The 16,153-nt window shown below is 40.5% G+C and overlaps 1 protein-coding gene across 4 annotated transcripts in view; it reads right to left on the reverse strand.

Annotated features, from left to right (window-relative positions):
* SAMD3 (sterile alpha motif domain containing 3) overlaps positions 1-16,153 on the reverse strand; it is a 52,959-nt gene that overhangs the window by 12,827 nt on the left and 23,979 nt on the right. For all 4 annotated transcript variants that reach the window (XM_059399152.1, XM_059399151.1, XM_059399150.1 and 1 more), the window contains one exon: positions 12,225-12,392. In XM_059399152.1, the coding sequence (XP_059255135.1) occupies positions 12,225-12,392 (168 nt within the window). The remainder of the gene's footprint in view (positions 1-12,224; positions 12,393-16,153) is intronic.

Genomic DNA, 16,153 nt, shown 5'->3' on the forward strand with positions numbered 1-16,153 from the left:
GAACTTGCACATATACACCAAGATATATACAAAAAAGGAACGATCACAGCAGCATAGCTCACAGAGGCAAAAACTGGAAACCAGGCAAATGTCTGCCAATAAAAGAATATCCAAATAAACTCTGTTTTCCTGTCACAGTAGATTTTAAGCCAATATAAAAATGAATGAATAACACAACTGAACTGAGCCTGAATGAATCCCAGAGTCAATATATTGAGTGAGAAAAAAAGTCATCGATGACATACTGTGTATCATCACATGAGCCGCAAAAACAAGCAAAACTAAATAAGTCACCTCACACATGTGGCAAATTCATATGTTTCAAATGAGAAAACTAAAATTCAGAGTACAGGGCAGTGAAACATGGGCAGGCTGAAAGGTATGGACAGTGTTCCGATTTTAAAGCTGAATGTGAGGCTCATGGTGTTTCCTTTGTCTTATAAATTATACATATAGAATTCTTCTGTAAGTCTCAAATGTATATAATGAGTAGTTTTTCAATAAAAAGGAAAATCTTAATTTTTAAAAAGAAAAGGGAATGTTTGTAATTATAAACAGCTTTCATTTTATTGTACTGTAGTGGGAGTTCTAAAATTGGTACTATTGACATTTATAGATAAGTATACACATAAAGAATGGCTTCCCCTAACACCCCCACCCAATTCATGATATGTCATAGAAAGCAGAGTTTCTGGAAAGCTTCTTCTGATTGGACCAACATAATGTCAGAAAATCCTATCTTAGATTGAAGTACTGTATTCAAAGGAATAGCAGGCTGCTTCAGAATTTCAAATTCTCACCTTTTAATGATTCATGTATCGTTAGAGCCAGAAGGAACTTGGACAATGTCTGGCCTATGCTTCTCACTTTACTGATGAGCAATTTGAGACTTTCAAAGGGGAAGTGACTTTCTCAAGCATGGAGATGGCCAGGTGCAGGGCTTCTGGTCTTAGTGTAACCCTGACTTCTCCAAAACAATGGATGGCCTTGTTCCCACAGGCTGGTTTCCTTAGCAATACACATTGACAAGAGGGAACCAGGGGATGAGAGAAGCCTGAATCTTACAGAGCAGCAGCAGAGTTGGCTGCTACATGTCTGTCTCGGCAGTAAAGATGGTGGGGCAGGGGTGGGGGTGGAGGAGGGAACCGTGCTCAAGAAGTAATGGAAAGAAGAAACCGTGAAGCAGGGAACAGATCACACCTAGCCAAGGAATCCCAACGAATAGACACGATGAAGGGCAGTGTAGGAGTCATCTATAGGATCTGTGACTTCAAACGAATCAGAATAAATGAACGAGAACATTAATTTCAGTTGGATCCAAAATGGGTAATGAGCTTAGGCCACACCTCCTTGACCACAGGAGTGCTGGTAACAGAGAGTGGGCCCTCGGCTCCTACAGCACCATGCCCTGCAGCTCTGGGGGATCTGGGTAGAGTAGCAGAGAGCACAGTCATCTAAGCCCACGGCTGAACAGAAATAAGGACAGGGCGCCTGGGTGGCTCAGTGGGTTAAGCCTCTGCCTTCGGCTCAGGTCATGATCTTAGGGTCCTGGGATCGAGCCCCGCATCAGGCTCTCTGTTCAGCAGAAAGCCTGCTTCCCTCTCTCTCTCTCTCTCTCTCTCTCTCTCTCTGCCTGCCTCTCTGCCTACTTGTGATCTCTTCCTGTCAAATAAATAAATAAAATCTTTAAAAAAAGAGAGAGAAAGAGAAATAAGGAGGACACTCTAAGTGAGATTTGAACAGAAAATTGAGACTGCTTTTGATAGAGTAAGACACAGCATGGTTCAAAATAGTTATAACTAATTCCCACACAGAGATGAATAAAAACTCACCCGGACTTTTTTTATTGAACACAATGTTGCTTGGCATCCTACAATCTGAGTAAGTTTACAAAGAAGGTGTCTAGCTGTGTCAATTTAATAATTCTTATATGTATATCCTTAAAAATCGACTTTAAAGGCCAGATGGAAAGGTCCTGAATCTAAGATTCAGGGTCTGGAGCTCTGAACATCCTCAACAGATAACTGGTCATGGTCCCAGCCAACTACAGTATCTCCAAGAGAGTGTCAGTGTTTCTTGGAGTCACCTAGTCTGGTGGCCACAGGAGGCAACTGGACACTGAACTGTGCCTAGTCCCAACTGAGATGTAGGCTTTGAAAATGCGGACTTTCAAAGACTTAGTATACCAAAAAATAAAAATAAAAATAAAACACCTCATTAACAATTTTTCAAAATGACTGAATGTTGAAGTGATAATTTTGTGGATATACTGGGTCACATAAAACATACTAATATAATAATTCCACCTGCTTCTTTTTACTTTTCTTTATTTCTTTTAATGTGGCTACAGGAGAATTTCAAATTACACCTGTGGTCCGTCTTCTATTTCTGCTGGGCAGTGCTATGTTAGGGACTAGGGTTTTCTACATATCACATTCCAATCATCCCGGTTTTCAATTCCACAGTCATCATAAGGACTGTGGAAATAATGTTCCTCTATGTAACTTGAAAAGTCTCTTTGCTTAGCATTCAGGTGTGTGGCTCAGTCAGTCATCAGGGAAAAGGCAGCCACTTGGCCCAGGGTTCTAAGAGCACAGCTGACTTGTAAAACTTCACAGCATCAGCACATGGGCCCCCTGCTGATGGCAGTCATTGCATTATATCCCGAATGCAATTAACTCAACATTTTTCTTCAACTTTTGCTGTTGTGCTCAGTTCTGCACCATGAGAGAAACAGCTGTTCAAAAGCCTATAAAAATGATTAGTATTTATTCAATAAATCATTATGTGTCAGGTGCAGTAAGAAGCTAACAGTAAATGCCATTATGAAATCCAAAGAAACCTACAAGATATTCTTAAGCATTTGGCCTTTCAGCAGTTTTTGCATAACTTTTGATTCCATTTCACTTCTAAGCAAAGGAAAGTTAACACACAAGACTACTGCATGACTTTCAAAGTTAGGAAGTACAGGATACCCAATAAGGAGGAAAAGAAAATGTTTTAAGAAATGAATTATATTACTAAGGAAAAGAAAATGTTGTAAGATAGAAATGAATCAATTACTAAGTCAGCTTAGTAATTTAGCACCTGGCAGATTTATCTATTTACTTAGCAAATGTTTGGAGGATTTGGGAATATAAGAACAACCTTTAAGGTTTATTGAATGCCTGCATCACTGTCCTGGACATTAGGTAGAGGTTTTTATTGTTGTTTTTTTAAAAAAAACACAAGTTAATCTCTTGAAAGAAACTGTCACCACATGTCTGATAGGATAGTTCACATCAGATGGGACAAGGTATTAGTTTTGTTTCTGCCATGTTTCAGACTCTGAGAAATGTCCTTAACTAAGGTTACAATGGATATGATCTCCATCTTGAGAACTAGAAAGAATCTCCAAATGGATTAGCTGAAAAAATTAAAACTAGGTATTTTTTACATAAAGCAAAATAAAGTTTCTCTCTGTTGTAAGCATTTTGATTATCATATATGGTAATACTTTTCCTAGAGCTCCCCAATCCAGATAAAGAACAAAGATACAGACTATGAAATCCCTGGGCTAAGGATGGTAGGAGCAGCGAGATCCTCAAAAATGCCTCTGTAACTTCATGGAGCCAACACAAAGAGAATAACTGAGGTGTGGATCCAAAGCCTGAAATACTATACTGGGATCCCCTGGTGTCACTCAGAATAGGCAAAATTATGCTTCTGTACCTGACAACCCCCAAACCTTAGAGCAATGAAAGTTTATTTGCAGCTCATGTGACGTGCCCATCTTGGGGCCCAGGTCCTCATCCTCCTCACCCAGGGACCTGACTCCACCACCTGCAATGTTGTTTGGCATCACTGATAAAGAACGGGGGAAGATGGGGCGTTGCACACTGGATGACCAACGTACATGGCACTTCTGCTCACATTTCCTGTGTAAAGTCAGTCTCAAGGCCACATCTAACTTCAAGATAATGGAGAAGTAACAATCCTACTGATTGTCATAAGGAAACAAGATGGTTAAATTGGTGAGGAGCTATAATGTTCTCAGTCCTCTACCCCTAAGTTTCTTGTAATACGAGAGCAAAGTTCTTATAATTTAGACCAGTTTTAGACAAGGCTGTCCGTCTACTGCAGCCAAAACCATTTAACTGAGATATCAGAATACCCAATTCTCAAGCCAGAGAACAATGAACAAAATGAATTCTATATTCAGCAAAACACTTTTCAAATATGAAAGAGCAATTTAAGACATTCCCAAATAAATAAAAACTGAGATACTTGGTCACTCGCAAATAGATAGAAGGACATCTGACTGTGACTCAAATCCACATGAAAAATTCGAGTTCTGGTATAGGTCATTACATAGGTATATATAAAAGACAGCATAAATGTATTTTCTGTTTGTAACTTTTTTTCCATCATATTTTAAAGACAGTTGCATGAAGCAATAATTATAAATCTGTGTTGATGGTCATACAGTATATAAAATGTGATTTATGTGACAATAACAGCACAAAAGGGGAAAGGGATAGAGTTATATAGGGATGAAGGTTTTGTATTCTATTGTAATTAAATTGATATTAATCCAAGCTAGATCTTTAAAAATTAAGATATTAGTTCTAATTCTCAGGGTAACCACTAAGGGAATAACTAAAAATATATATATACTAAAAGAAACAATAAGGGATATTGAATTAGTACACTAGAAAATACAAAAGAAAAACACACAAAAGAAGACAGTAATTAAAGAATAAACTAACAAAAAGTGATTAAAAAACAAATAAGAAAGGAGACATAAATTCTAACTTATAAGTAACTATATTTAATAATTGGCAGAATAGATTATACAAATGATCCAAATATATGCTGTCTACTGGAGACATGCTTTAGATTCAGACCCAAATTGTTTAAAGGTAAAAAAAGATGGGCAAAGATATAGCATGCAAACAGAAACCAAAAGAGAGATAGAATGGCTATACTAAAACATTATCCTAGAGACAAAGGAAAATATTTTATAATGAAAGAGAACCAATCCCTCAAGAAGATATAATAATATCAACTTACATACACCTAACAACAGAGTCCCAAAACTCATGTGGCAAAAACAGAATTAAAAAGAGAAAGAGACAGTTCAATAATAATAGTAGTTGGAGACTTGAATACCCCACTTTCAATAAAAAACAGAACCTCTAAGCAGATGATAAATAAGGAACTAGAAGACTAGAACAACTGTTATTTCTGGAGAAGACAAAATAGATTGTAGGGACACCGAACTGGATATAACAAATACATCATTAAAAGAAGACCTCTGAGAAGATGGTATTAAAGGCAGTTTTGAAGAAATTGATTTAAAGATTAAGTCATTTATTAAAAAAAGGAATTAAGTCATTTGTTGAAAACTCTTAAAAAGAAACTAAACGTAAATCAAATTAAGTGATAAAACAACCTATGCACTTAAAGATCATATTAAAAGTCTCTCGACTGAGAGAACCTCATTGCAATTAGAAAAAACAAATTAGAAAGAAGCCAAAGCTCCTGTAGAAACTTCAAAGCTCCTCTAGAAACTTTCTGTACTGCTTCAAGAAAACAGAATACATTTTCACCAAATATCCAATTTAGAGTTAATCTACCTCATAAAGACAGAGGAGGATCTTTTCAAGGTAAATGAAAAGATCAGTCATAACTGTAAAGAACTGGATACCTGAAAAAGTCAAGCCAAATTTTTTTCAGAAAATTTTGGAAGAAAGCTTCTTACCAAAGTGGTTTATATCCCATGAGCAAAAAGCTGATGATAATAGGTTGAGGGTTCTGCTGGGTGAAGGAAACCTCAATAACTTAAAAGAAAATGCATACAATCAAGATAAAAAGCTTTTTGCACACCAAAGAAACAGTCAACAAAACCAAAAGACAACTGAAGAACAGGAGACGATATTTGCAAATGATGTATCATATAAGGGTAGTATCCAAAATCTATAAGGAACTTACCAAACTCAACACCCAAGGAACAAATAATCCAATCAAGAAATGGGCAGAAGACATAAACAGACATTTCTCCAAAGATGTGCAAATGGCCAACAGACACATGAAAAAGTGTTCCACATCACTCAGCATCAGGGAAATACAAATCAAAACCACAGGGAGATACCACCTGACACCAGTCAGAATGGCTAAAATTAACAAGTCAGGAACTGACAGGTGTTGGCGAGGATGCCAAGAAGGGAACCCTCCTACACTGTTGGTGGGAATGCAAGCTGGGAAAGCCACTCTGGAAAACAGTATGGAGATTCCTCAAAAATTTGAAAATAGAGCTACCCTACAACCTAGCAATTATACTACTGGGTATTTACCCTAAAGATACAAATGTAGTGATACAAAGGGGCCCATGCATCCCAATATTTATAGCAGCAATGTCCACAATAGCCAAACTATGGAAAGAGCCTAGATGTTCATCAACAGATGAATGGATAAAGAAGATATGGTAGATACATACAATGGAGTACTATGCAGCCATCAAAACCATGAAATCTTGCCATTTGCAACAACATGGATGGAACTAGAGGGTACTATGCTAAGCAAAATCAGTCAATCAGAGAAAGACAATTACCACATGATCTCACTCACATGAGGAAATTGAGAGGCAGGGTGGGAGGGGGGTTGTAGGGGAAGGGAGGGAAAAATGAAACAAGACGGGACAGGAGAGGGAGCCAAACCATAAGAGACTCTTAATCTCAGGAAACAAACCAAAGGTTGCTGGAGGGAAGGAGGGTGGGGGAATGAATGGGATGGCTGGGTTATGGAAACTAGGGAGGGTATGTGCTGTGGAGAGTGTTGTGAAGTGTGTAAGACTGATGATTTACAGACCTGTACCCCTGAAGCAAATAATACATTATATGGTAATAAAATAAATAAATAAATTTTAAAAATGCATGCAATAGCCAAAAAAATGATAAAGAAGAATTTAAGCATTTCAAAAGTATATTTACATCCTGATGTTTCAAATGGGGCATCTGGCAGAGGCTCAAGAAGACCACCTAAGCATCCTCTGGTGAAGAGACTTCCAAGGAAGGATGAGCATGAGGCTGTGACCTTGTATGGATCCAGGCCCAGGGCCTCATGCAGACCAGATGCCACTACCACCTCCTCCCCAGGAAGACAGGGGCAGGATTCTTCCAGCAGGGTATCCCCGTCATGTCACAGAAGGTTTTCCACATGAGTAAGACATCGCTTATCCTGATGCTTCTGGTGCTGACAGATCCCCAGAACCTTCTTTTGGTCCAACCCTCCCACTTGAATGTGGCATCCCTAGCCTAAGCTTCAGTTCTGTGAGTCCCAGGGGATGATTCCTGAGAGAAGGGTCTCCTGTCCTTCCCCTTATTCTGAAAACTGAGGATGAATCTCCCCAGAAACTGCTTTACTAAGGAACTTTCCTGACCATGCCCATCTTCCACAGGCAACAAAAAAATGTCTGTACACTAAGCACTGACATGATACTAAGCAATAAACACTAAGTCATCATGTAAGGTGGCAATGGCATAGAAACAGAATGAGAGACGAATGGGACAAAGAGACAGTGCCCAGAACATACCCACGTCTACTTGGGAACTTAATATACAATAAGTGTCACCATAAATCTATGAGAGAAGGATGGATTTTTAGCAACTGAGGTTAAGAAAGTGGCTCATTCTGAGGAGATCCCTACTTAATAGCAGAAAAGATGGACTCCACATGACTTAAAGAGCCAAACATGAAAGTGAAAACAATATATTTAATAGAACAAAGAGTAGAAGAATGAATGTCTTTGTGTGACTTAGGGCATGGGAAGGACTGCTTCCTTCAAATTAGCAAAAAAAAAAAAAAAAAAAAGATGCCAACTCATTAAAAAATGGGCAATGGATCTAAAGAGGGAGCTTTCTAAAAGAGGAAACTCAAAAGGCTCACGAACATAGTGAAGATTCTCAGACTCATTAGTTACCCAGGGAAATGTAAATCATGACAAGAATGACATTACACTTGCTACCTAAGAGACTTGGCAAAATGTAGAAGACTGGTAATTCCAAGGGTTGGCAGGAATACAGGAAGATGCATGACTGTGGGAATGAGACAAACAAAGTCATCTGGAGACTAATCAGTCAAATGTAAGTAAAGGCACACCCTCCACCCCATGAGCTCCATTTCTGGGCAGACAACCGAAAGCAGTAACACATAGGTAGGTCCAGAAGCAGACATGGATGATGGTGTTCTCTATGCTGTAGTTCCTAGCCAGGAGGAGCAGGGCTTGGGGCCGGGAGTACTTTATAATTCATTGCAATCATGGACTAGAAGTACACTAATATGAATGAGTCATAAAGAGTGTTAGTGAGAAAAGTGAAACAGAATGAAGTATAAAATACCATTTATAGTAAGTCATGTATATGGGTGTGTGTGTGTGTGTGTGTGTATCCCAAAATGATAGTACACATTCTAGAACACTTACAGATTAAAAGATATGTAGAGAATACATTGAATGGTGGCTCAAGGGCAGAGGTGAGGGACGAACAGATAGGGGTGAGAACAGAAACACAGAAGAGAATAGCAACAGGCCTCACATGGGAAAACGACCATGATAGGCCAGGAATTAAGAAGTGGGACTCATTCAACTTTAATTAGCACCTCAGATTTTTCACAAAAAAATACTGCAAAGTAAAATTCCATCACATGGCTATGCAGTTCAATATAACTCCTGTAAGCTCTTAAAACTAGTATCTTCACTTAAACAGGATAATGTCAGCAACTTAGGACATTACTCAGTTAAGTCTACTGTTCTGAGAATCTAATTATACCTCAGTTTCTAGACATAAGACAAAATATTGTCAAAGGGAATTAAACAAAAGAAATAGATTTATCAATTCACAGGGCTGCAAACTGCTTAGACCTAGAACTAAAAGTCAGACACATACGAGCTATGGAGCACAGCTGCTGCATTGGGCTGTGAGACACAGCAGTAACATGAGGTCATGAGGTTGGAAAAAGATGTTTTTTTTAAAGATTTTATTTATTTATTTGACAGACAGAGATCACAAGTAGGCAGAGAGGCAGGCAAAGAGAGAGAGAGAGGAGGAAGCAGGTTCCCCGCTAAGCAGACAGCCTGACGAGAGACTCGATCCCAGGATCCTGGGATCATGACCTGAGCCAAATGCAGAGGCATTAACCCACTGAGCCACCCAGGCGCCCGGAAAAACAATTTTTTAAATTTATTTTTATTTGACAGTGACACAGAGAGAGAGCACAAGTAGGCAGAGCAGCGGGCAGAGAGAGAGGGAGAAGCAGGCTCTCCACCAAGCAGGGAGCCCAATGTGGGACTCAATCCCGGGACTCCTGATCATGACCTGAGCTGAAGGCAGTCGCTTAACCAACTGAGCCACCCAGGCATCCCTGGAAAAAGATTCTTAAACACCCTGAAATGCCCAGTATTTTGGCGACTTGGCCTAGAAACAAAGTCTGGGATTCTGACCAGCATAGCCATCCACATAACATGTTGGTGAGTCTTTTTACAATAGAATATGAGGAACCCAGGTAGATTTAAAACACAGGTGGATGCTTTGGCGTTGCAGATGCTTTGGGTTTCATAATGTAGGTTTAGCAGTTATGAACTGGCCCGGAGCTTGTATAGGAGGAAAATTAGTGAAAAGATGTCCGTATCCTAGCCTCAGACCCACACAAATTCTGCTGCTGTCTCCTTTATCTGCAGAAGCCCATGTGACAGAGCTAAGAAAAACTCCTTCCTCCACTGAGACATCTACCTTCAGCTCTTTGGTAAATTGTTCCCAACAATCAAAAGAGACACAACAGCAACGAAACAAAACAAAAGAAAATCTCTTCCCCTCTCTTACTACTCCTTTCTAAAATTTTCCTCTAGTTCATCCAAACCCACTTCCCTGCCTTTGAGGGCATAGCCCGACTCCTGACTTCTAGCCTCCACCAGCATTTTCCATGTTTTCTATATCGTGGAAATACTGTGCCCGGCCAAGAACGTTTAAAAGACATGAATGTTGCCGAAGTACCTTAATTCAAAATGTCTTTAATTTTGAGAAATCTTCAAGACACTGAAAAGGAGATATCAGAAGTTCAAAACGGAGATGGGAAGTCATTTAGGCAATTCATGCGACGTGTCAAATTCTGTTAGTAGTCTATTCAATGGATTTGTCTTCCCGATCTTCTTAGGGTTTTACCATTTGCCTTGTGGCCACGCAGGGTACAAAGTACAGAAACGCATTGTTTCTGTAAGACTCTGGGATAAACTTTTCCCCAACTCTAAAGCGTTTCGCTCTAGAGAACACGAGGTCACATACAGAGATGTTACGGTCTCTGAGAGAATCAATAGTCTGTGACTCCACTTGTAAGGAGGAGACGAGTAAATCTTCATTGATTAGAGGTGTTTGCCAGAAAAAACACTGTCTCTTCAGGTGTGAACAATGGACACTCTATCATCTCTTGTTGCCCCAGCTGGTAAGGTCAAAACTAAATTCTATGGCAACTTAACTCATCTCAGACTCTGGTACATTCAGTTCTCGGTGTTTTGTGGGGAGGGAGAAAATAGGGATGTGTTTTTGTAGCAAAAGTCCCTGCATGGATCTTAGTGGGATTCATCTGAGTATTCGGGCTTGTCAGGGGGTCTTGGGGAGGAGAGGAGAAGGGAAGAGCCATGAAGAGTGTCATTCCATGAAGAACTGAGGTGGTGCTGAGAAGGAAGTGGAAGGGAAGTGGACAAATTGGTTCCGTGATGATGTGTCAACAATAACGAGGCCCTTTAGGCCCTGTGATCTCTGACCCTATGAACATTCCTTTGAGTTCTAGTGCTAGGGACAATTCTTAATCTACCGAGCTTACATTCATTCTTTCTAATGAATTTTGGTGAGCCACGCATCATAGAAAAGGAAGGAAAACTGAATTTGTAAGACTTTATATATAAAGAAACTCCATTTTTACATATGGAAAGTCAGATTTCTTGAGAAAACCAATTCATGTATGACATAATTATGTTCCTTTACAAAGTGACTTTTTATTTTCAGAATATAAAAGATAACTAAAATTAATCTAACTCTATCTTGTCATGATTTTAGTTTGCAACTAGAATATTGCAGTTACAGTTTCTAACAAGTTACACCACTAAATTGTTACCTTTCCTTTGTCTTCTGGTCAAAGAGCAGGCATAAAATTATATTCTCTTCACTGGCTTAGGACTTGAAAAATCTGATTGAAAATTATAGTAAGATATTTAAAAGATACAGCTTCATCTAAATTTTTTATGTTGTGGGGATGAATGATTTTCAAAATATGTTTAAAAACTCTTCCTATCCCCTGGAGCTCATAGAAAGTACGAAGAAAATTGAGATGACCAACTGGGTTGCTTTATTACTATCAATTAATTACACCAGCTAAAAAAGAAAATGAAATATTCACACCAAGTACATTCACTAACATAAATGTGTTTGTGGCGAAGAGTTAGGATTACATGTTCATGTTGGACAGGGGTGGAAACAGAATTGGCAGTCATGGAAGTTGACTTCTTTTACACTTGGTAGCTTTGGACATCCTTCCTAAGGAGTTCATTTGCTTTATTAGTAGGGGACATTTTTGGCTTTGACCATATCTGGGGGCTCTGAGGTAGTTAAAGGATATTTATAGGATCTCAGTAATTAGGACCCTCATGCAAATTATTTACAGCAAACCCGATGCTGTTGGGGGAATCTCCAGCCGCTGCCTGGCCCTTAGGCCTAAACGTCCTTGGCAATGAAAGGGCAGGATGGGGTTTGTATGTGGGCTACATGCTTCTGGGCAATGAAAGGGCAGGATGGGGTTTGTATGTGGGCTACATGCTTCCCTGAAACCTTGAGGAGAGGCTATCCTACAATATGATCTCCAAAAACTGTCTGCAGTAAGAACGTAAGATCTATGTTATGGGATGAAGCGGAATTTTTCAAAGGCCCAGAACATAAGGGTGTTTCCAAGTTTTTCAAAGGTTGAGAAAGAACAAACATGAGATGATGAATAACATGCTCCGCTCGAACTCTTTTTGGGAGCCCGCTTTTGGACATATTATCATACATATTATTAGCCATGCAAACAGACTTCCCTACCTCCAGTTTTCAAAAAGACTATCTGATTCTGTTTTAGTGATGTTAGATGCTATTACTTATTATCCTTTAATCAATCAATAAATCAATAAGTTATAAGAGCATTTAAATATCCAATCTTACTTTTATCTGGACAATTTTAACTTCATCAAAGCTTATATTGGTAAGAGATTTCTTCGTCTGGCCTCTCCGGTGTCCAAATTTACACTTATTTCTCATCACTTGTTCGTCATCTTCTATGGGTCTCCGAACATATTTAAAGCGATCTTTGAGAGCTCGTTTCCATAAAAACTGCATAAATTAATAGAACAGGACAGTTAATCTTCAAGGGGACTGGAATAATCCCATATAAACAATGAAATCTTTATCACTTTTGGATTGAAGTTATTTTCACATCACAGTAATAGAAATAATAGAACTATCCTTCCACTCACCTTCATGATGGTCTTGTGATACTTCTATAAAAGCTATAATCCCTAAATCATAACTAAGGAAACAGACTCAGAAAAATAAAAATATTTCGCCAATGCCCCCTAGTTATTGAGTGAACATACTAGCTCTTCAATCTGGCTTTTCTGATTTCCAAAATTGGATGTTTCCTACCACACTTTGCTGTCTCCACAACACATTTCACTCTTCCACTGGGATCTAGAGAAGGACTGATACTGTCTTATGCTTATATGGATGGATGCATTTTCTTAAAAACAATGTTTCTGTCATCCCTTGAAATTCACGTTGGTGAATACTGTTGGCATTCATTCATCTACATATTTGTAGAGCATCTACTGTTTCAAACACAAAGACCAGGATCTTGCCCTGGGAGGGAGAGAGCATAGGTAGACCCCATCTAGCAGAGGGATGAGTAATTTAAATTCAGAAAGAAAAGTTTTATAAGTGTTATAACAGGGGAAGAGACAGCATTATCTTACACTGTGTTGTAAGCCTTCCTGAAGGAGGTACACCTAAGCTGAGATTTAGATGTTAAGGTTAGAAAACAAATGGTGTGGGGGGGGGGGGCAATAGAAACAGCACTGGGAAATGCCAGGTAGGGGGAAGCGTGGATAGAAGTTCCAGATAAAGCAGTCTGTGCCGTGGAGCAGAGGGATAGCCTGTGCCACTTGGTGAGCTGCCAAGAGCTGTGCATGGCTGGAACATGGAGTTTAAGATGGGCCAGAAACTAAGGCAGGAGAGAGAAGCCAGTGCCATCCTGAAAGGCACGGTGACCCCATAACGGAGCTGTGCTGCAACTGAGAAACAGATCTTTTTAAACCTCTCTCTGTGGAGAGACTACATCAGTATCTCAGAGGAACCTTCATCCTTGGTTCTTCCTCTAAAGCAGTGGTTCTCAAACTTTAACCCGAATCACAGTTCCTGGAGGACCTGTTAAAACACAGGTTGCTGAGGCTACTTCAGAGCCGCCGGATGGGAAGGTCAAGGATAGGGCTGAGAATCTGCATTTCTTACAGGTTCCCAGGTGATGCTGATGCTGCTGGCCCAGACCCTCGGGATTCTGATTTTGTTGGTCTGAGCAGAGCTGGGATGTCTGTATTTTTCAAGGCTTTATAGATAATCCAGCCACAGAGCCAGGCTAGGAAGTCCTCCTAGGCCACTAGAGAGAGGAGACCAGATGGTCAGGTCTGGGCTCTGGAAGAATCTGTCTGCCATGTGGTGTTTGCGACATCAAAGACATGGGCAACAGCTGAGGGACACAACCAGGCTTTCTCAACAAACCAACACCGTCTTCCTCTGCTGGGCCTTTGGTTCTGGCCTGGAAAGCTCTATCCCTCTCCTCTCTGGCCCTGCTGGTATCTAGTTAACTCTTGCTCTGCCTCCAGAGCTCAGCTCTTGTCCTCTGGTTATCGGCTCTCACCATTCCTGGTCTGTACTTACCACAAGGGGAGTTTACCTTCATGTGTGTGATGTGTTTCTGCTTCTGAGCTTTTCTATTCTGTTCTTTTCATTCTTCCTCTCTCCATTCTCCCCCACTTGCTTGCTAGCTTCCTTCCCTCCTCCCCCTCCTTCCTTCCCTCTTTATTTCCTTTCCTTTCACTTATATATAAGCACAAGAAGACAGGCTCATGTCTGCACAGGGTCTGCTGCATCTGGGAAACTATAAATATTGGATGTCTTGTGTCAGTCCTCTGTGAGGTAGAGGGACCCACGCGTGGAAGCAACAGACTAGAATCAAGATTCTGAGTCTTGGCCTTGCTTGCTCAGGACCTCACTTACTTCTAAAACCCTGAGTCTCAGGGCTGCTTCTCAGTCCCTCGACTTCCTTGTCGTGCCATATGCCTGAAGAGGCCCAAGAGTCGGTGATTTGGGGCACCTCTTCTAAGCTCTGTTTCCTCATGGGCAAATGAGAATGCCACTGAGGTCATATCGGTACTGTCTGGCACTTAAATTCTTCCATTCCTTCTTCTCTGGCATAAGTCTCTAGAAGAGTCATGCCCTACCCTTCAGAAGAGGGATGGACATTGGGGGACCCAGGGTCTAGGCCGAGTGTGTCTTAGCCAAGAAATCAGCAAGTAACTCGTCAGTCTTAGTTTCTTCAACTATAAAATGGAACAACAAGCCCAGTCCTGTCCACTGACATGATCGCTCCTCATGGAAGTGATTTGTAAACCAGAGTGCTGTTCATAAACACTTCTGTGGCCCCGCAGAGGACTGCTGTGGGCGGAGGCTGGCAAGCGGCTAAGACTCTGACGAAGCTCCTCGGTATGGGTGAGTCAGAGAGGCTCCCTCACCTCCCACAGGCTTGCGGCTTTGCCCTCTGCCACCGCTGTTTTACAACAGCACAGAAAGAATGGATGGTTTGTGTTTTTCTAGCTCTAAATATGAATGAATGCAAATGCATTTTCCCCCCTCTTGTTTTCTACAGCTCTGAAGTCCTTCTAAACCTGCTGATCTGGTGGGAAGAATTAGAGCCATCAACTGCTAGGACATTTTTAAGTTGCCCGTGCCTTTTCCAGATGCCTCAGTAGAAAACACCCCTGTCATTGAATAATCATTCTCCCTCTGGCTGCTTTTCCACCTGGGGCGCGGGAGGAGGCAGGCAGTGCAGTGGGAAGAGCTGCATGGGTACAGGTTCTCCTTCAACCCCCTCTGAAATACAAAATAGCCCTGAAATTTTGGGTCCCTGATCTGAAAGGGGAAGTAGTCCATGGCACCTCCAGCGGGTCGTTGCTCTGCATTTTAAACCCAGATATAATCCTTAGGAAACATTCAGACAAACCCAGAATATGAACCATCTTCCATGGCAACTGGACTAGGCTCGTGCAAAAAATAAATATCAGGGGGAAAAATAAATAACTAAATAAATAAATATCAGGGGGAAAAAAGGGGAGAGGGAGGGTTCAGAGAGACTCTCTGAGAAAAAATGAAATTGAAGAGGCAAGGTCAAATCCAATGAATAATCCTTGATTTGATTTTATAGAAAAAACTCCATTTCAAAAACACTTTTGGAACAATTGGAGAAATGGGAATACGGGTTATATATGTCTTTATGCAGTTATTGTGTATGATATGATGCAATTACTGTTCATTGGCTTAGGTGTAAAAATGGCATTGTGCTTAGAGAGGAGTTCATCTCTGTCCTTACAAGATATCTGCTGAGGTGTTTAGGAACGGCATCTGAAACCTGATTTTTGTTTCCAAATGCTTCAGCCAAAACAAACAAATAAATAAATATGAGCCAGTAAAAATAAATGTGACAACCTATTAATACCTAATGAATCTAGATCAGTGATTCTGAAGTATCAGGATTTTGCCCTCTTCCCAGAATGCACACGGCAATCTTTGGAAACATGGTGGTTGTTCTCATGGTCTGGGTGAGTGGCTGGGGGCTCCTCACACCCAGGGAATGCCAGGGATACTGCCGACAACCCTATAATGTAGAGGACAGCCTCCAGCACAAAGACTCAGCCAGCCTAAATTCTAAGTACTGCCAAGATGGAGAAAACCTTGGGTTTCTTGGGTATCTGGGTGTTCACTGCAGCACCTTTCAACTGTGTAGACATGAAAATTTTCAAAATAAGAAGCTGAGAATAAAATTA

The sequence above is a fragment of the Mustela nigripes genome, chromosome 5 (genome assembly GCF_022355385.1).
Source record: "Mustela nigripes isolate SB6536 chromosome 5, MUSNIG.SB6536, whole genome shotgun sequence".
NCBI lineage: Eukaryota > Metazoa > Chordata > Mammalia > Carnivora > Mustelidae > Mustela > Mustela nigripes.